Below are 20,698 nucleotides of genomic sequence, written 5' to 3'. Positions count from 1 at the left end.
TGATGGATACATGTACATATAGGTTCTTACTTGAGTGGTGGGGGGTTAGAAAATCATTAGGGTTAGTATGGTAAAGTCCGAGTATTGAAGATGACGTGACGAGACAAAGGTTCAAGTATGATGTGGCAAGAATGGAGGTCGAGGATGAGGCAAAGTTTGAGGATGTGTCAAGGATGAAATCATGGCTTACAGAAGATTTTGGGGATGTTCGATAAAAAGATAATAGAATGACGTTGGTATACAATGATATGTGATGATCGCAGAATGATGTTGGTATGCAATATAATATTGTCAATAGTAAGTGGTGTGTAATAACTATAATAATAATAAATAAGAAGAGGAAGAAGAAATCTAATTATAATTAAAGTGGTGAAATAGGACGTGACACATTTGCTTAAATGTTTAAATACTGATGACAAAAAATCAGAATTTTATTCAGATTAAAATGAACGGAATAGCATTTACACTTAACAGGTTCTTACTAGAAATCTCCACCACGAGTTTGTCTTGTTAAATAACGACAAGGGGTTAAACATGTAAAAGACAGAAGTTCTTAAAATATCAGAAAAATTATTTGAATTTAACCCTTTGCACTCGAAACCATTTTAACTGTAAATATAAATTAACTTTTCTGACTTATAGTATTTCCATTTCATATGACAAAGTGTATTTCATGCATATGAAATCGATTAGTCTCGTGACTCATACAACAGTTAGACTTTTAACGATCTTTTTATATCTAAGCTTTGATAATATAAATATTATTTTGGAACGTGATGTAACAATTTTTTAGAGGTGCTTCAGAGTAATAACTCGAGTGCAAAGGGTTAATACCGAGTTCGCGAAATTTTCTATGAAGCTTATGAAAAAGCTTAAATACTATATTAATACTAAAATATTACGTTAATATAGCATACTATATTAATAGTACAACTAATAATATTCCTACTTGAGATCACTAATATACTGGAGATCGATATACAGACAAATAAATCGTTTTAGACGAGATATTACAATGCCAGTTGCATTGGTAAAACCTATTAAGATTACGAGAAAACAAAACGCGCTTCTATTACACATTTCTATGCACGTTTTCATCCGTTTTCGCACGTTTCCGCTCATCTTCACCAGTCTCGCACAATTTCGAAGCGTCTACACGCGACCCTAAAGTGTTTTCACTTTTTTCCCCACATATTTTCACGCTCTCTCGCCAGCTTTTATGTGATTAGTTTTTATACATTTCTAGCACGTTTTGATTCGATTGCACACGTTCTCACGCGTTTTCACTTGTTTCTACCAGTTTTCGAAGCGTTCTCATGCGTTTCGATGCACGTTGACTGCTCCATACATTTTCAAAGCGTTTCCATATGTTATTCACTCGCTTTCACACGTCTCGTACATTTTTAAAGCGTTTCCTATTGTTTCCACGCATTCTCATGAAAGGTTTTTACAAATTTTTTTTCGACAGAACTCCGACAGACACTTTGATCAAAAATTTCCTATCCATCCAAATGCAACGGAATATTAAATACACCACCTGAATATTAAACACCATTGATCAATAAACGTAAAAATGGAAAAAATGGAAAATAATGAAATGCACAAAAATGGAGAGATTTAAAAAATTATGATAGCCCGAATTAATTTCGCGACTGTTGCTTGGCTATTAAAAATCAATACGGAGGTACATACAACGAAAAGCAATTAAATAAAAGGAGAACTATATGCGAAAGTAGACAAGTGATTGGAAAACGAAAAATGCATTGAATATTTTATGATCGGGGATAACCAATAGAAAGGTAAATGCAACCTAATGCAGCTGAATAAAAACAAAATGCCACGAGACAGTACAAAATTAATTAGAACTTGTGTATCTTTGTCGTAGGTAGATACTTGCGAAATTCGATGCGGAATAGAGAACGCGATGTCCTCGGATTTAGAACAATATCGTCTTCGTTTGATGAATGAAACGCTCCGTTTCGTGGACACGCGTTTCGACTGATAGATTCGAGGTAATCGCTCATTTTCCCGTGTGCATGGGTCTACACGTTCGCTGAGCAATTTAAAAATGGCCATCGATGAATTCGGCCCGTACGAACGAGCATAACAGTTTCATCTTTGTTTGATATCGGTTGCAAGTAATACTGCTAGAATATTCTTTCCCCACGTTCGTTTTATTGTCTGAGACACGTCACACATTATTCTTCAAAGTTAGCATAAATTGTAGCGACCAATTTAAGAAATAGAGAAGCAATGATTTCGCGAAGCTGATTGTAATTACTACAGCGAGATTGTGATCCATGAAGCTCCACAAAAATATTCCTTCACGAGTTTCGTTTTCTCAAAAGTACACGTTACATCACTTCAACATTAATTGTGATCTTTATCGCGTTAAACTTTGGCATTTATTTCATATAAAATGGATATATCATATGACGAATTGTTGTTTGAAAATGTTCATGCGTCACACCATCGTGAAATCTACAATTCATTCGAGTAATACGTGCAATTGATTTTCACACAGTTCAAGTAAATATGTAAAAAATGCAAGTTTTATTACATTCGTACAAAATGGGTCACAGAATCGCAGAAAATTCGTTCGATGTTAATCGAAGTATTTTGAAATTTGTGTATAAAAGATTTCAACAAAGAACCAACTAAAACTGTTTTTGAAATTTTTATTGGATATATTAAGAATTATTAGTTGTAACTAGACTGTTGATCATTATACAAAATAAAAATTATCTGCATCTGTTGCAAGAAACAGTCACTTAAAAATTTATACATTTCATTAATAAATTTACTAAGATAAAAATGATATATTGTTCACCTTCAACTAGTTAAATTGTATAAATGTTTTAAATTACGCCTACTAATTTTTGTCAGAAATGCATAAAATCCGCAGACTAGTTATAAAAAAAAGACAAAATAGACATACAAATGGTTCTCAATTATACACATAAAATTTATTTGAATCTAACAAATGCGTGATTTGAAACGGTTGAAAAAAATAGATAGATTCATGCTGCAGTTCTTGTTTCAAAGAAACCTCGATTATCCGAACTCATGAAAGGAACATAAATTGTAAATACTTATAAATTAGACGGCGGATTTTATGCGTTTACGACAAAAATGAATGATGATCAAATGCAAAGAAACAGTAAAAATTATTGCGTTATTCTGATTTCGTTAAACTTATTAAGAAACTAAATAAATGTCTATACAGTTCGTGCATCTTGCAATCGATGTAAATACTCTTAATTTTCCATAAAAAGCCTCAGTCTACCTATAATAGTTACGTCTCTCAATTTAACCCCTATCAATTGATGCAATAAATAATTAAATAATAGTCGCATTAGATCTACTTATATGTGGAACGTGCTTAGCTAACAAAGCGTTTAAATATTGGAAATTTGGATTAGCCGAGGCTCACTGTATTTTCCAAAAAGATCGAACATGTCGCAGGCTGCAACTTAACCCTTTTAGCCGCAGGATCTCAGAAAATAAAATAGACCCATGTTGCATAGAACTTTTATAGCGTATTAAATTGAACAAAATTGGTACATTTTTATTAACAAAGGAATAACATAATATAAAAGAAAAAAATAATAATAATAATAATAATAATAATAATAATTCAATTCAATTTGTCGTTATAGGGTGGGACTCAAATAGTCCTACCGTGCCACATAGGTTCATGAATGCGCATGCAGCTATTGCAATATTTCGAGGTGGGTCTAAAAATGTCCCACCGTGCATTATCGTGCATCAAAAAGATGGGACATTTTTAATCCCACCGTGCCCCAAAGAGTTAATAGGATCAAGGGGGGTTTATCGTGCAGGAAAAATGAGTTTTCGTTTCCGGGGCAAGCGAGAGTGTCTCTTTGAGCGAAACCCATGGCGCGAAGACGCCGAAGGGGTGTAAACTGAGCCGCGAGAAGTTTGACTCCGCTATGTGCCATCCTAGAATGGCAGCTGGGTGTTCGCCGGGATAGTACAGGCCCGATGGAACGCCTAGAGCGCTACCGGCCGCGTTAATCCACTTTGTTAGCTCTAACGACGGGCGTGGTTTATATCCTTGGCTTTTATCGAATCGGCTAAGCACCGGCAATGAGCCTCCCCTTCAAGTTTACCAACCGCTTCGCGATTATTTAATTATTTTCCCGTCTTCGACTTTCCTTCGTAGACTTTTATATACCGTGTCCATGAACTACAGTGCCACCCAGAGGATCGATCCAGGCTTTTATCTGCGTCCTAGGTCATCATTTTCGATTTGATGTTGCTCGATTACATTTCATTTTATTTTATAAGGTTGCATGCATAGAAACTAGGTAGAATAAAATGGGACAGGTTTCGTATTTTTCATGTAATTCTTTAATAGCGCATTTTTTTTTAATCCTGTGTTTATACGACTGTATTTTTTTTCTTGTATTTGTCCTTGCACAATATGTTGATACCGTTTGGCTGAAAGTACTTGGGACACCCTGTATACACGTAATAAAATTTCAGACGGGGGATTCAAGTCTTTGAGGAGTGTTCCTAATTGAATAGGATTCAGACGTTCAGTAGGAGCGAATATACGTTATCAACTTTTATGTCGACCTTACACATTTCGTGATCTTGATAAAAAATTAACAGTGTCCTTGCTTTCTTATCGATTACTATTTATTTGAATAACTTGTAATTACAAGACTGTGGGTATGTTGCATTTATGGCATGTGCAGATGCAAGGTTATGTCATAATGCAAGGAAACTTATAAATTAATAATGTCTGATACAACGAATAATCTTTTCGTTAACGAAGGAAACATCCTTTAATCCTAATTTCTGTAAAACGACATACGGAAATGAGAATTTACATAAAGTTCCGCAATCTAGTAATTATACTATTGTAGTTTCGTTTCCTCCTCGTCCAGCTTTTGTTATCGATTAAAAATTGTTAATCGCTCTCTTGTTCCTTCAAATCTATTGACATCGTTACATATGATTAATCTACAAATGCAGGGTGTTTCCTTAACTTTTGCCCACATATTTTCGCGCACTTACGTTAATCTGACAAGAAATGTTTCAAGCAAATGTTTATCGGTTTCCTGTTTGTTATACGTCGAAACATTTAATTTTAAAAAATTGTTATTTTTTCAATAAAAAATCGGTGTCACGTTAAGTTTTTTAAATGGCATTGCATTTTTTTACTTCACATTAATGTAGCTTGTGACAAGACGAATTCAACGACCTGCTGTAAAATGACCTTCGGGTGACCTTATGTATTACAACCTATGCAACATAACATAACGTAACATATGTTGTAGAACATGAATTCCGGTTCGAACATAGATTGTATGACAATTTTTTGGTAATAATAACACTTTTGTGATAAAATCATTAGATCATAGCCAATCTAATAGCTTTATTTTCGTTAAATACGTAATGATACTTTTTTGCAATAAAATTATCAATTTGTTGATTGATGTATCTTAAAATTAAGAAATTTTCATCTTCAGTCGTTTCTGCTGATTGAACTGAAATGTATCGGTTCAAGGTTACTCAACGATCATACTATAATAGTAGTAATTAGTAGTATTGAAAAGATAACAATTTTTAAAAATTAAATGTTCTGTCGCATAGCAAACAGAGAACCGATAAACATTCTACATTAATTTGAAGTATTATTTATATATTGGGTTGGCAACTAAGTAATTACCGATTTGTTCAATGAAATAAAAAATTTTTTTTTTACTTGGAATGAAGTTTAATCTGTAATGTATTTTCCATTTTGTTCGATGACCTTTTGTCATCTCTCTGACAACTTGAAAATTCCACGCTCGTAGAAAGTCTGATCCTTCTCGGCCAAAACACCATTACAGCGTCATCATCATTAAAAGTTTTACCACGAAGGGAGTTGTCCAGGGATCGAAATAAATGGTAATCCGATGGCGCGAGATCAAGGCTATATGGTGAGTGTAACATCAATTCCCAAACAATATCCATCAATTTTTGCCGAGTGGACAAAGACGTGTACGGCCTAGCATTGTCCTGGTGGAAAATGACACCTTTACGATTGACCAATTCTGGTCGCTTTTCCTTGACCGCTGCATTCAATTTGTCCAGTTGCTAACATTCACGGATAATAAAAAATAACATAATAATAATAATAATAATTTTATAATATAACATTTACGGATATCATAAAAACGGGAGTGAGAGACATCTATAACTGAAATCGGCAATTACTTAGTTGCCAACTCAATATTTTATATATTTTTTATTAAAAAAACCGGTAACTCCGATTTTTAATTAAAAAAATAACAATTTCTTTAAATTTATAAACATTTATTCGAAACATTCTTTTGTCAGATTAACAAAAATTCACGAAAAAATGTGGGCGAAAATTAAGGAAACACCCTATATGTACTCTGAACATGAAATACATCAAACGGCTCAATTATATTGTTAAACTGCAGATAAACTTTAAAAAATCATAATAATAATAATATAAACAAATCTATGAAAAAGTCGAGCCCGATATTTCCGGAAATCTTAAATAAACTCGCCTACACGACGCAATCCCCGTTCGTGATCGTAACGTATAAAAAGCTCGTGTCAAAAGTGTTTTTTACACCACCATAAAATGAGGGTGCGGACTTGGTAAAGTATTATGGCCGTACGGCAGTTCCTGTCTCTCTTTCTCACGCGCCTAGTTCATAAAGGAAGCGGAGAAACTACCGTAACGGGATCGGCGAAAGGATTTGCGAGAGGTACGAGTACTAGAATCGTTTCCCAAAAAATATTCTAAAACTCGGGATTCGCTTACGGTGGGCAACAAAAGGAGAAGTAAATTCTTCCCCGGAGCATAATAGACTTTGTCTCAAAAGTCGGCGAGCTTTTGTCGCCGTCCGAGCAAAGTTCTATTTGAAAAGACTGGCAAACGAAGTGAACACATAAACATCACAATGTAGTCTTTAATGCCCGTAAAGCGCCGGGATTTTATTTCAAAAATGCCTTTCATACGATCGTAAAATGGGGCGATACCCATAGAAGGGTGTTATCGCTGCACGCCCAGTGTGTTGCTCGTAAACGGCCGTCAAATGCTCCAGCCCCGCTATGGCAGCAGTATACGAACCATCTAGCTCCATAGATACGGCTTTTCCACGTTCCTTTTCGCTGCCTGTTTCCCAAGGCAGCATTCGCGATCGTTAGCACCCTAGATTTCCCGGCATCCCGACACCTATTACTCGAACACCCTGATATCCGCGGCGAAAAAATACTGACGACCTTGACGACCGCATTCGCTCACGCAACGAACACTTTTATCGCGTCTTAGGTACTTTTCAAATAATACATTTAGGAAATAAATGTTCGTATAAGGCGAAAGGTACCTATTGTGAAACGCTTTTCAGGTGGTACGTTTTTATCGATTTTATTAAAATTGAAAAGTCTCGTTGAATATTTATACTACCGTATGATAAATCAATGTCTTTAGATAATGTAATGAACTGTGAAATATTTATTTAGTATGAATAAAAACTGATTCGAATAAAATAGTAAAATGCGAACGTATATCTATTACGGAACACCGTTTCCCGTTCACGTCACTGTGTTTGTGGAACAGAAATAAACTTTGGCGAGCAAAATAGGGCAGAAACTATTGGATGAATCGAAATATCCTGATAAGTACGCCTAATCCTCGAATCGTGGACCTTTTTGAGAAAAATGTGACTGTAAGTTATATTTTAGATCATTCATAATTTTATTTATCAATTATATTAAACATAATCGTTGTGAGGCACTCATTCTAGACACGTTACTTTTTATCAAGACCTTAACGAAACGCGTGAAAATTCAAACGAGTTGTCAGAATTTGAATTGTATTGTTAATTGACTAAACAATACAATCTATACTTTGTACATATTCCGTAACTTTCAGTTTAACTAATAACAAGAATAAAATCTTCAACATGCGCATGGGTCACAAACGCTTACAAAATGCTTGTTAAAATTTTCGTCCAGACTAATTAAAAAAAAAAAAAAAAATTAAAAGAACGTGAGACTCTTATTTCTTTTTGTTATTCCAACCAATTGTATTATTCCAATAAAATTGTGTAGAGACTGTCTAGTATGCTAGTTATACTATATTCTATATACTATATTACTATATTCTAGTTATACTATTTGGTCCACCTTGAAAAAAGTAATTCCATCTCAAACGGTGTTCGAACACATTCGTGAGTCACTAAAAATGTAGAAACTATTCAGATGGCTCGCCTCGGGCGACTCGCCCCGTATTTTGGCCTGAGATCTCGAAACGGAATAACGAGACAAGGGGTTGGGATCGAAACGGGACACGGGCCCGTGATCGCGTTAATCTATGCAACCGGTCGTCGGACTAACACGCGCGGAACACGTTGAAATGTTGGTCGACGAATCTCGGGGACGATATGAAGGCATTCGGATGAAAGGCCGGCTGACACCAGGCGGGCAGCTCCAATTATTTTGTGAGCCGAAAATAGGAGCGGCGTCGTTTCCGGTGCGCATGCGGCGCGCTCATTTACTTTCGAGTCACCGGTGTTATAGCGGGAAGACTGTGTAGTCGGTATATATCCGTCGGTACACTTGGTCTATGCCATGGACTGTATGGCATGACTAATTATACTTGAGCCCGCGGCAGATCTCGTTGGCCTGGCCCTCAAGAGGCGGGAAGCACCCCATTAAAGCTCGAGCTTCGGCCGCCCTCCACAAGGAAGACCGCCGACCCGCCAATACGAGCCAACCAGCTGAAAGGACGAGGACGTCGAGCAGAAGGAGAAGAGGCTCAACCTCAGGGACGAACGTATAGAAGCCGCGAGCTGCGAACATACGTTATTCTTTTTCCTCCGAGCGATGTCTGCTCATCCATCTTGATGCACGAGATCCTCTCGTCGAGTGCAGAAGTGCCCCGATGCTTGGACCTTCGTCATTATGTGCAGATAGTATCCTCGATAAAACGATACTTCGATCGTTTCGTTTCCTCGATTTAGGGCTGGATACAGCGGCTACTGCACCAGCATTGCTGCTAGCTTTATCTTTTTATCTCATTCGACCCAACTTTTGTGTATTTCATACAGCAGCAGGAAAGTTCATTTTGAAATAATTTATAAGCTGTGTATCAATAATTCATTTAAACGTGTATTTTTGTTCTAGCAGTGTTCTTTTATAAATTTGTTATATTTTACTTTTTTATTAATAGATGCGTAAACGTATTATTTAAGAGTACTGTACGAAGAAATATACCTTGAATAGAAAAAATAATATTCATAGCACTTTTTCTTACATGAATACAAATTAACCCTCTCTTAAGCAAACCTTGAACCATCTAATTCCTTATACATCCTAGGGTTAATAAAAAGTAGCCTGCGTAGTTTATACATTTATGGCAAAAACACCGGGAGGAGTTGAACAAATTGTTACATTTCTTTCAATTGATTACAACTGTTAAAAGAAGAAATACATTCCTGTTTGACTTTGCAATTTCCTGTGGTTTTGCAATTGATGTGGACAGTTTCTAATGGTGTAACGTTACTTTTACATGTTACACATGATTCGAGGAAATCATATAGGAATCTTGAGCATTGTGAAATTTTAACAGCTCTTTTAACTTTGTACGAAGGTCTAGAAACATTTAGCTTCCTATCAACGGAGTCGAAATAAATATTTTATTCCCTGAATCAAAACTTTCATTCAATCAGTTGTAATATTTCAATAAAATTGTGTAGGAACATGTACACTAATATAATCTATGCAACGTTGGTCTAGGTGTATAAAAACCTAGACCAACGTTCTAGTTGTATTAAGTATTTGTTACAAGAACTTACCTTAATTGTTGCTATTATAAACGAAACCCTTCGTCTTCGTTTCAGTTAACACTTTTGCTTACAGGACTTCAAACAATTATGTAATTTACAGATCATATACACAGACTTGAAGGTGCAATTAGTTGTATCAACCCTCGAGTGTCCCTCAGAAATTTGTGAAGGGCTATCGCACAACGTTTCACCCGTTTTCTAATAAGATTTAGCGAGTATTATAGCATTCAGAATTTTATATTCAAATAAAAATTTAGTTCGGGAAACTCTTAAGGAAAAATCGTATACCTTAACGTATTCTCATTTTCAGCAGGTCGAACAGTGTCACTAAAAGAGTGGAAACGAACGTTTACGTATGTACATCTGTCAAATGGTAAACGTCTGATACAAAAAAGACAAGAACTCTGAATATTTTACGAGCGTCCGCTGCTCCCAGATGTGGCATTAAATAAATACTAAAAACATAATGATGATTCCCACGTTTGTTTGACAAACAATACAATTAAACAGAAAACACCGAAAATTGTGGCACACACTGTAAGGTAATATTGTATCTTGTCAGCAGGTAAGGGTATTCGAACATGTTTTTGATAAAATTTTAGTTCACAATTTAAACTTAATACTTCATAAAGGGTTTATGTAAAATGTGTTATCTGTATATTAAACTCAGTGTGCGATTGTATAATTATTTATTATTTAGAAGTCGCGTGTCTCCAAGCCGATTCATTCTGATTCTAATTTGTGAAGTTTTGAGCAGTTAAAATAAACGAATCTTGATGTTACGCGCAAATTTTGAGAACTTTCAGACGCCTTTCGTAGCTACATAGTAAATTGCATAATTCCATATTAATGAATATGCGAATCACCGAAAAAATTTCAAAACCAGTCTAATTTTAATTGACAGATGAATCAACATCGTTACAACGTGCGTGATCTTTGTTTCATTAATTAACATTTTAAATAGAGACATTTAGTGTTATGTAGACTATTATGATCGATCTGATCTTGTAGGAATTAATCCGTCGACTAACACAATTGACGACTACCGCGATTTATGTCACAAATACACTGCGTTGTAAGAGGTTTCCTGGAATTCTCCTAGTGTTGAGAACATCTTCCCGAGGCGATGTGTCGTTTCCTCGAGCTCGTAGCGATCGGAAGAATTCCTCCTCGAACTATGGCACCGTTGGCTATGCCAGATGCCGCGGAAAATCACGGAGACACTCGATGTTTTAGGGTAATGGAGATTCCGGTCCCCTCGCGGCTCCTCGGGAACGAGTAATCTGGAGGATCGTTTCTGGGTGAGCTATATACCGCGGCTCCTTAGCTTGCCAAAGTGGCACGTGTGGCAAAATGCGTCTGTGCCTGTGTCTGTGAACGTTCTATAGCGCGTTCGTGCTCCATTTCTCGTGTACAAGGTGTAACATAATTATTCGACGCCAGTCCGGACCGTTACATCTTGCACAATCGCTTACGAGGAAGTTTTGACAATTTACAAATTCGAGATAATTCGAAACTTTTCATGAATGTAGCTTCTGCGATGTTAGTAATGTTAATAATTTGTTCGATCAACTGAAAACGACATTAGGTGTGAAAACGTCCTCGATAATAAATCTTGACTTTTTATGTTATCGTGAATAACTAGAGAAAGCTCAGACACAAAAATATAAATGATATTCTGAACACTTATACCTATTGTATATCCTTGATGAACTTTGAAAAGCTCGAACAAATATTATGTCGACAAAGTAACACTCGGAATGAGAACTGACCAGAAATTTTCGTATTATTTATGTTATACAAAACCTAATGGTTCGATTGACTTTCTTTAATAAACGTTTGATGTTAATTCCTACATTCATAGTTAGGTATTGCTTAGATGTTTATTCATTTACTTGAAATAACTACAGTTTTGGGGAAAAAAGCATTAATTTTTCAGCAATAGTTATATCCACAAAACTACGTCAAACTTTTTTTGAATCTGTAGGAATATAATCTTTATGCGTTATTAATCAAATAACAAAAATCAATTGTTTGAAGTTAGAAAAAGCAGTCTCCTTTCTTTAAGAAATGAAAATGTAACTAGGCTTAAACAGACTCAAAAATGCAGCCATTTGAAGCATTTGAACCTTGAAGCATTTGAATCCGAAATCAATAAGGATAATTTATAAGTCATATGTACTTACGTATTTTGATATCCTGCCTGCGCAATATATGGACGGTTCAGAAGCCGATTAATGTAAGTCCACTTTCCTTTGAAAATGAATTGTGCAAACGCATATTTATCATAGAATGTCTCGGAAGATAAATCAATTATTTCTTCATAAATAAACTATACACACAGCTACACAGTTATATTAACCACAGAATGACTAAACAAAATTGTTCAGAGACAATTGTTTCTTTTTTACTGAAAAAAACATTGATATTTTTCTTCTGTTTTTCTTCTGGTTAATTTCATTTGTATGCCATCATATAACGAAAATTCTTCTTTGCATTATTAGAGGCATTGTTATATTTTCACAGAAAATGTACAAAATCCTTATTTATCTTAATTTCAAGGATAATGGACTTACACTGGCTGGCTAATGAATAAAACAATTCGAGATAAAGGAGAGATAACATTTACAGGTACAGGTGAACGTGAATCATGTCGCCGTCGCTTACGCTTCGAATGCTTTAGTTATTTATTTAAACAAATCCCAACATTCCAAACATTGATAGTTGTGTGTAGGTGTAGGTGAGTGTACGTGTATCCGCGTGTTCGTTTGTTTGATTGGATCCTGTATGTAAATGACGCAGTTTCGCGCGTGAATTCATCGAGAGTCTTACAGCTAATGAGACTCGTTCGACACGAACGTGGGAATCTCGCTTAAAATCATCGATCGCGATTCGAAACCGAAAAGAAATTGCGTTGATCGAATGGATCGACCCGCCGATTCGTCGACGGATCGTCAACGACAGGACTTTCGGACTTCTCATTCAATCCGTCTCAATCTCTCACGCTTTCTTTCTCGCATTTTCTTTCGTTCTCTTTCTATTTCTTTCTCTCTCTCTCTCTCCCTTTCTCTCTCCCTCTCGCTCTCTCTCCCTCTCTCTCAGAAAATTCAAGCCATGTCGTGGTTCTAAAAACGTTCTGGCACAATCGAGTCGTCTCTTCTTGCCGTTAAACACACGCATGAATTCTCTTTGGATGGCGAGCGTTCTTCGACTAGAATAAATTATAGTAGTTAGGTTACTTACGGCTGGCCCCTCGCGCGGGTTCTTTCCTCCTCCCTTTCCGTAGCACACAGACACACACACCGATGCTCGCAAAGACTTGCTTCCTGCTTAATTGTTCCTCTCCGCCTTCGTTATCTCAATTACAATGTTGCTTGAATCACCAACGAAAGATCTTCGCCTCGCAATTATCGGTGACAGTTGGGGGACGCATGGGGCTCCAATTTGTCACGAGTCTTTGTCTTTAAACCAATCTTGACTTAATTAACCACTTGCGTTATAACATTCTGTCGCAAAGTCGCGAAAGACTTAAACAGAGTACCCGAACATTTATAAAAATTTGTAAAGTCAATGGGGTATCCGATTTTCTAGAATTTAACGGAGATTTATATTGCTCTGATTCTGTCAAAATCGTTGACACAAAAAATTGTATTAGGTCAAATCGTTCGCTAAACATTTAAGAAATCAATCAGACGTAAAATTTCGTAAAGATCAACAATGTTATCCTTAATCTGCTGAAACTATCGGTACAGAAAATAACAATTTATTCAGCTATTAACTTTAAGAATTTATAAAGTAACAACTTGGAATTAGGGTTTTTATATATTTGTAGCACATAGAAATTTGTAAAATCAATGGAACATAGACGATTAAAATTTAACATATATTGTCTTTGCTCTATTGCGGTTGTTAATGTAGAAAATAATAAGTTATTCAACTATAAATTCCCAAGAGTTTTCGATATCGACAAATAGCAGTGCAAATTTGTATACATTTGCAGCTCACAGAAATCAATGAGATATAAAATTTCGTAGAGTTTAACATATTTATATCGTTTTGCTCTAGCGAAACTGTTGATATCACAAATAATATTTTATTTTAACAGTGAAATCTACGAATATCTTAAACTGGCAACTAGCAATGAAGAACTTTTATGCATTCGCAATGCATAAAAATGTAAAAGCTCAATAATATACAAAATTTCATAGAATATAACAAAGTTTTATATTATTCTTAATCTACTGAAGCTGGCAGTACAGGAAACGATAGTGTGTTCAACAGAAAACTGCACTTAACATGTAAACTTAATACGTTGAAGCAAATCTTTCACGGATACAGTTTAATTATTATATGTACACTGAAATCGAAAACAATTATTCCACTTCTATTGGTACTACTACCCTCCAAAAGAGTCTAATTACACTGTCATAAAAATTAGACTCACTTAAACAACTGAGAGTACAATAAATACAATAATCCTGCATTTTATTCTTTTAACTCAAAATTTGATTTTTCTGTTACCGATATTAAGCCTTTATACTCAACAAACACAAATTTCGTGTTTCAAAGAGCCCTGAAACGTAATTTGAAAGGGAAATGTTAACACTCCAGCCTTGCAACATCAAAGAAACCGTTCTTTCGTTGAAATGTCACCGACAAACGTAATGAACAGCAATTATCTCTACTAAGCACTACCATACATCAAACAAGCAAATTCTTCACAAAATTGTCTCAAAGATCGTACTCCGCTAATTTAAAACACTGAAACTTCTATAAATGCATAAAATTTGTAACCTACTAGCAACCGTGGAAATATTATCTCTCTATACTTAATATTCAACATTTCAAAGCGCAACCGCAGAACAAAGTTTAAACCACCGACAAAATAAACCCCGAAGCAAAATCTCGCCGTTTCTCATGCAGCAGAGAGTTCTCCGGACTTCGCTAAAAACCGAAGACCATAAAGTTCAGGGAGCAGAGTCATTGCCAGCATCTTCCGAAAGAAGAATAGCATCAGCCTGGACCCGTACACTCGTCCCAAGCCTCCCACATCGAATACAATTTACAAGATGCATCGCCCATCGTTCCTCGCGCCGAGTTTCGCAACCCTTGTCCATCGACATCCCCCCTCTCTCTCTCACTCTTTCTCTCTCTTTTTCTCTCATTCTCTCTAAATCTCACGCAGTCTCGCACACAAGGTACACACGCGATTACACAGAATTCCAACGACTCGGCAATTTATTATCTAGCAGGTTCCGTTCCATAGAACGCCTGCAGCTTCTTATGATCAGGTCCAGTCTCCGCGCGACTATCCTCTCCTCTCGCGGCACCGAGAAGTCGAGGTCAGACCTTCCAATTCCTCGAATAATTCCACTTAGTGCTCCGACAAATCCGGATAAAAGGAAGCCCGGGCAAAGCAGCCTGGCTCCCTGGCGCGTTGTCTTTTGGGTTCCTGAGATTATATCAATCCCCTCGTTTCACGGCGTCGAGCGTCGCGACGACCTTTCGCCGACGATTCAACTTCTTGCGCGGATGTGATCTCCGGCGAGTCGAACTCGTGTCCTCGATATCCCGTTTTCTATGGAACTTACCCCCTTCCCCCTACGAGCTCCGGCAATCTTACCGGCGGAAAAAAAGGTAAAGGATAGACGTCTCGACGTCCGAGACTTTCCCGGCGAGCCCCGTTCTTCTCCGGCAAGTTTCCCCGACGGTTTCAATAGCCCGGATAAGGTCAACAACATCCTCGATCAGGTTAATTCCGGAGAACGAGGAGCGGAGAACCTTTAAAATCGTCGTCCCGTATCTACGATGGCGCACGAAATATTCAGAGCGGCGATCGGTAAACGTTGACGATCTAGCTTAGATCGGAGATGCTCTCTGAACGATGGAGAATAGTCACCACCGGGATTCGGTTGCCCGGATTTCCAACGGAGACAATTCGGCGAACTGATCTCGGCGAACGACGTTTCCAACGGCTTCGTTTTCACGTGTGGGCTACGTGTCCCAATTTCTGCGCCCTCGAGCCAATTTTTGCTTTGCCGAAGCTGTCATTGGAAACTTTAATCTTCATTTAGAGCACTAGAAATACTATTCGTTTTTTTCTCGGACGTATCGGTTTTGAAAAGCATCTTTTCGCGTGACAAAAATTCGTAATTTCATAATGTTTCTAATGAAGAACATTAGGATAATAGGAAAATTCAGTACGTAATTTGGAGTACAGTCAGAGTTAGAGGTCCGATGAAACACGATCAATTTGAATCCGTCTGACAATAATTTTATAATAGTTCAAATGAGAAACGAGTGTTTATTATTTTAAGTTTGAAATAATGATGCGCTAAAATTGTCGAGGCCTCTCGCTTAGTTGAAGGATTTTCACGTTACGTAGAGCTTTGGAAACGACGCCCTAGTTTAGAAAGATACCGCATGGATGCATTCTCTATAAATCGATTGTTCTTGTTATTTTGATAGAAATAGGTGTGCGTGCATTGCCGGCAGTTTCAGCGTTAAGAATGCTCCATGGGAAAGTAATATCACTGAAGGAATTGTTCCTGGAATATTATTGTAATCGCGATATAGAAAACTCTGGAAGTGACTATTTACCAATCGAGCACCAACCGTTGTTTTAATCGTAACACTCTTTTAAATTGAGCATCGGGTTAATGCACGCGAAATCTTAATTTCTGTTATTCGAAATCTCGTCGAAACATTTGAACGGCGCAACTCGTGTTTCGATTGAGAAATCGCGAATCTAGAAAACTAGCGACGCGTATTTGCGAATGATCTAAATGCTATAAAAGTAACAGCATGGAGAGAGTACTTACTCGTGCACACGACTCCTTTGCACCGTCGACTGAAAAAGACAGAAAGCGGAAATAAAGCAGGAAGTGAATCAGCGAGTTTATAAAAAATCCTTGTCGCAATCAGGAGAATTTCAAACAAGAGGAAACCTTTAGAAAATCGATGGGACATTCGAGGAGACAGAACAGTTGTTCGAAGAACCGATTTCGCGTGCAGAAACCCGCCAGAGAGACGCTTCCGTTCGTCTAGAATCGAAATCATTAAGGCCACTGATTTGTGCTCTCAGTTGCCGACATGTTTGCTCCTTCTCTGATGTAACAACGGTGTCCCTACGTATACACTGTTCAGCTACTCGGCGATAAAACTTTAAGAAACTGCAATTACAGACGTTCGTCCCGTAATATCCAGCAGTTCAGACTGACGAACATAGTCTGCAGACAGCAGTAGATATCTAATTAGGGTGTTCAGCAAAATCGCTGGGTTAAAAAGAAAGTCTGAAGATGATACGTTGGTTCGTTTAAATTCGCAGCATGATTGTATAACGACCTGCTCGAGGCACATTGTATCTTCTATTTTCTTCGGTAAAAACTTTCAAAAGCACGAGTGAAATGAAACTAAATATAATGATACAGATAGGAAATAAATTGATATGATACTGCGTAAGGTTATACGCTCCTTTTTGAATGGAGAAAAAATGCGCTCAAATACGTTTCACACAGAAACGCGTGTAAATTAACAAAGGAATGTGATTATCACGAAAATTTGATACTGTTCCCATTTCCGTTTTGCTTCTTTTTCGGTTCTTCAAAGCGAAAACTCCTCTTTAATGAAGACAGGGGTTAGCCCATTTCCCTTTTGAAATTAGTCTACAAAAGTTGTTACACTCAAATTAATAAAATTCTTTTGTTCAAACAAAAGGACTTCCACCGCTATTACATTAAAAAATGTTGAATCTTTCTCCGTCGAAAAATGTGTTAGAGACTCCGCTCGTTAATCCGGCATTGCAACCATTTATCATTTTCCCCCATACTAAACAACAACGTGTCAATTTAACCAACTAGATTTGACCACCAGAAATCCAAAAATTACTAAATACAAATTGACAATTTAATTTTCGACTCCGACTGTCTGCAGACCGTAAATCTGAACCAAAAAACCTACGCGATTCGCCGGAATTCCCCCGCGAATCGTACCTCCGACCCTCGTCTCCAGAACCAAAGACCTACGCCCCCTCACAGAATTCTGCCGATCCTTCGAACAACATCTCAAATCCATGGCACGTCGCTAACAACAGTGGCGACACCGTACACGATGCCTAAAAGAAAACCGAGCTGGCCCGATCGACCACTGCCAGCAGTAGCGACCCGTCGCGCCCTCGATGAGCCTGCGTGTGCCGAAAGTCCCCTTCAGACCGAGATCTCTTGAATTTGAACACGTTTCTTGGCGCTGCCGGGCGTGCCGGGCTGCCTGAGTATCCCAGGACAGGACAGCCCGACGTTCGGCGCTGGTACTTTGGGTGGCGGTGGTGGTTCCGGCAGGTTGTCGTCGTCGTTGTCGTCGTCGCTGCTGTCCGCGTCGAAGTCGTCGTTGTCGTCCATCCTGGCAGTGGTCGCGTCGACGCACGGCGACGGCGTGCGTGTCCTCTGAACACAGGGGCTCATCGTGTAGAGCGGCGGCTCGAGGATCCTCTTGCCTCCACCAGGCGGCGGGGAGCATTGGAACTCTTGGAGCTGCAGCTCGAGCTCCTGCGCCAGCTTCGCCTTGTGCGGCGGCGGGCTGGAAGACGGCGAGTCCATCAGATTCAACGTAGACAGCCTCTGTTTACCGGAAGACATCTCGATGCCGGAGCAACCGGCCTCCAGCAGCTCCTCTTTTTTCTTGTCGCCGAACGAGGACAGGCCGGCTGCGTTCGAAGCGTTCCTGTCCCTCTGATGGTAGATCCCGGCGAATATCAATATGTTCAGCAGCAGCAGAAACACGCCGACGGCTATCGTCACCGTCAGAGCCGTGGTGTAGCTCTGGTAGTGGCTCGAGGCCAGCTTGCGCAGCAGGTTGTTGGGCCCCGGGCCCAGGTTCGACTGCTGCAGCGTCCTCGAGGTGGTCGCCACCGTCGTCGCTACCGTCACGTTCGGCGTGCACTCCGTCGTCGAGATCACGCTCGACACCGACGACGGCTCCGTCGGCGACGGCATCGGCAACGGCGGCGCCGGAAGCGGAACCGCGAGCGTCTGAGGACGCACCGCGCCCTCGTACAGGCTGGGGCTCTCCGCCAGGTGGTGGTGACGCATGCTGATCTCGTAGCCCGGACGGTGCAGCTGCGGCAACAGATTCAACCACAGCGACATCTTATGGCCTCTGTAATGTGACCGCATCTCTGTGCTACGACCAGCCTCCAGGTACAGCTGGTTTATCGAATCGTACGAGTCCCAGAACGGCGGGCTCGTCGGAAGCCCGCCCGATCCCGTTGTCAAAGGACTCGCGCCGTTCGGGTCCCTGAAACAATCAGGGCAAGGACCTGTCATCGTACACACGGTGCCCGCGAGATTATCAGCCGTATCGTTGGGGGATACAGTAATTTCTGCCGGAAATGCTTAATTTCGGGTTTCTGTGATTTTCCCTGAGCTGATCCTACGTCTATGTAATTTATTGCTACGTCGATGGTTAAGGGTCGACGGAGTCGGTCAAGCGCGTGATGCAAAAGACAATACAAAATGGTTTCTTTGGGTGTGAGTCAGATAAAACAAAAACCGTAAAGTTAGAAGGTACGTGGTAGGCCACGGAAATACCAAACTTTTGGTTCCTCCGAATTTTCCTGTGCTAGTCCTACGCCTATGTAATTTATTGCTACGTCGATGCTAAGGGTCGAATTCTCGACACGAATTCTCGGAAGGCTGAAATGGTCTGTTTGGGGGTGAGCCAGATAAGAAAAACCGCGGAACTACGAGGTACGTGATAGATACTAGATACATGACCGTCCAATCATGGCATGTAGCCTCTGAATTGCCTTTAAATCGTGTCATTTGACCTCCGAATTGCCTTCGAATCCAGTCATGTGGCCTCCGAATTGCCTTCGAATCGTGTCATGTCGCCTCTCAATTGTCTCCGAATCGTGTCATGTGGCCTCCGAATTGCCATCAAATTGTATCATGTGACCTCCGAATTGCCTTCGAATCATGGCATGTGGCCTCCGAATTGTATTCGAATCGTTGGAAAAAATTGAAAGTAGAAAATGTTAAGTCATCCTTTTTATTCTAGCATTACTACGTGTTCATATTAATATACACCGGCATGTTGGCCACTACCTTTCTTTTGCCGACTGCTCTGAGTTTCTATAAAAACGAGCCCTAAGGCTCGAAGAATCGCGACGTAGTACAATAAATTCTCTCTGATCGACGCTCAGATTGTGCACGAAAGTAGACAATTTGGGAAGAGGAAAGCCTTGTGGCTCGTTTTTATAGTTATTGACAATCGGTAACTACAAAAACGAGCCGTTTGGCTTGAATAATCGTATCTCTTCTTTCCAATTCGTTCATTTTTGTATACAAACTGAGCGTCAATTAGGAAAACTTTACTGTATTCTCAGATTTGCCGGTTTTCAGTTCCGACCTCCGAACGTTTCTGGGAGAAATTACTGTAATTAGCACCTGGAAGCGCTAATACAGTTCGCAACCGAAAGATGGCAACCCTTGCGTAACATTTTCGTTTAGAGATAAGACACCCGAAAGACCACAAAACTTACAAAGTTTCGAGAGTTCTCGCAATTTATTTAACTAATTGAAATAAACTTTACGTTAACTAAACAAAAATTAATTCGTTCAGGAATTCGTACGGAAAACAATCGATTTGTATAAAAATTATAAAATATGAAGTGTTCTTTTCATAGATTATCGATTTATTTCATCCATGTTCCTTTTTGAAAATGTTGCATCGGTAAGTTTGTTATTTTTGGATGGATTGAACATTGATGCATAAGTGATCTTCCTACATCTGGAGGATTAGATCGATTAGAACGATTAGTCGACATTTAATTGATCTAGAATGTAATCGTATAAGTATATTCT

General features: G+C 38.8%; 1 protein-coding gene across 6 annotated transcripts in view; it reads right to left on the bottom strand.

Annotated features, from left to right (window-relative positions):
* Positions 1-12,502: 12,502 nt before the first annotated feature.
* Positions 12,503-20,698, bottom strand: part of LOC117219848 (neuroligin-1) — a 116,949-nt gene continuing 108,753 nt past the window's right edge. For all 6 annotated transcript variants that reach the window (XM_033469338.2, XM_033469335.2, XM_033469336.2 and 3 more), the window contains exon 8: positions 12,503-19,130. In XM_033469338.2, coding sequence (XP_033325229.1) covers positions 18,044-19,130 — 1,087 coding nt within the window. In that variant the 3' untranslated portion in view covers positions 12,503-18,043. The remainder of the gene's footprint in view (positions 19,131-20,698) is intronic.

This window comes from Megalopta genalis, chromosome 7, assembly GCF_051020955.1.
Source record: "Megalopta genalis isolate 19385.01 chromosome 7, iyMegGena1_principal, whole genome shotgun sequence".
NCBI lineage: Eukaryota > Metazoa > Arthropoda > Insecta > Hymenoptera > Halictidae > Megalopta > Megalopta genalis.
This window is presented reverse-complemented; position numbering and strand designations above follow the sequence as displayed.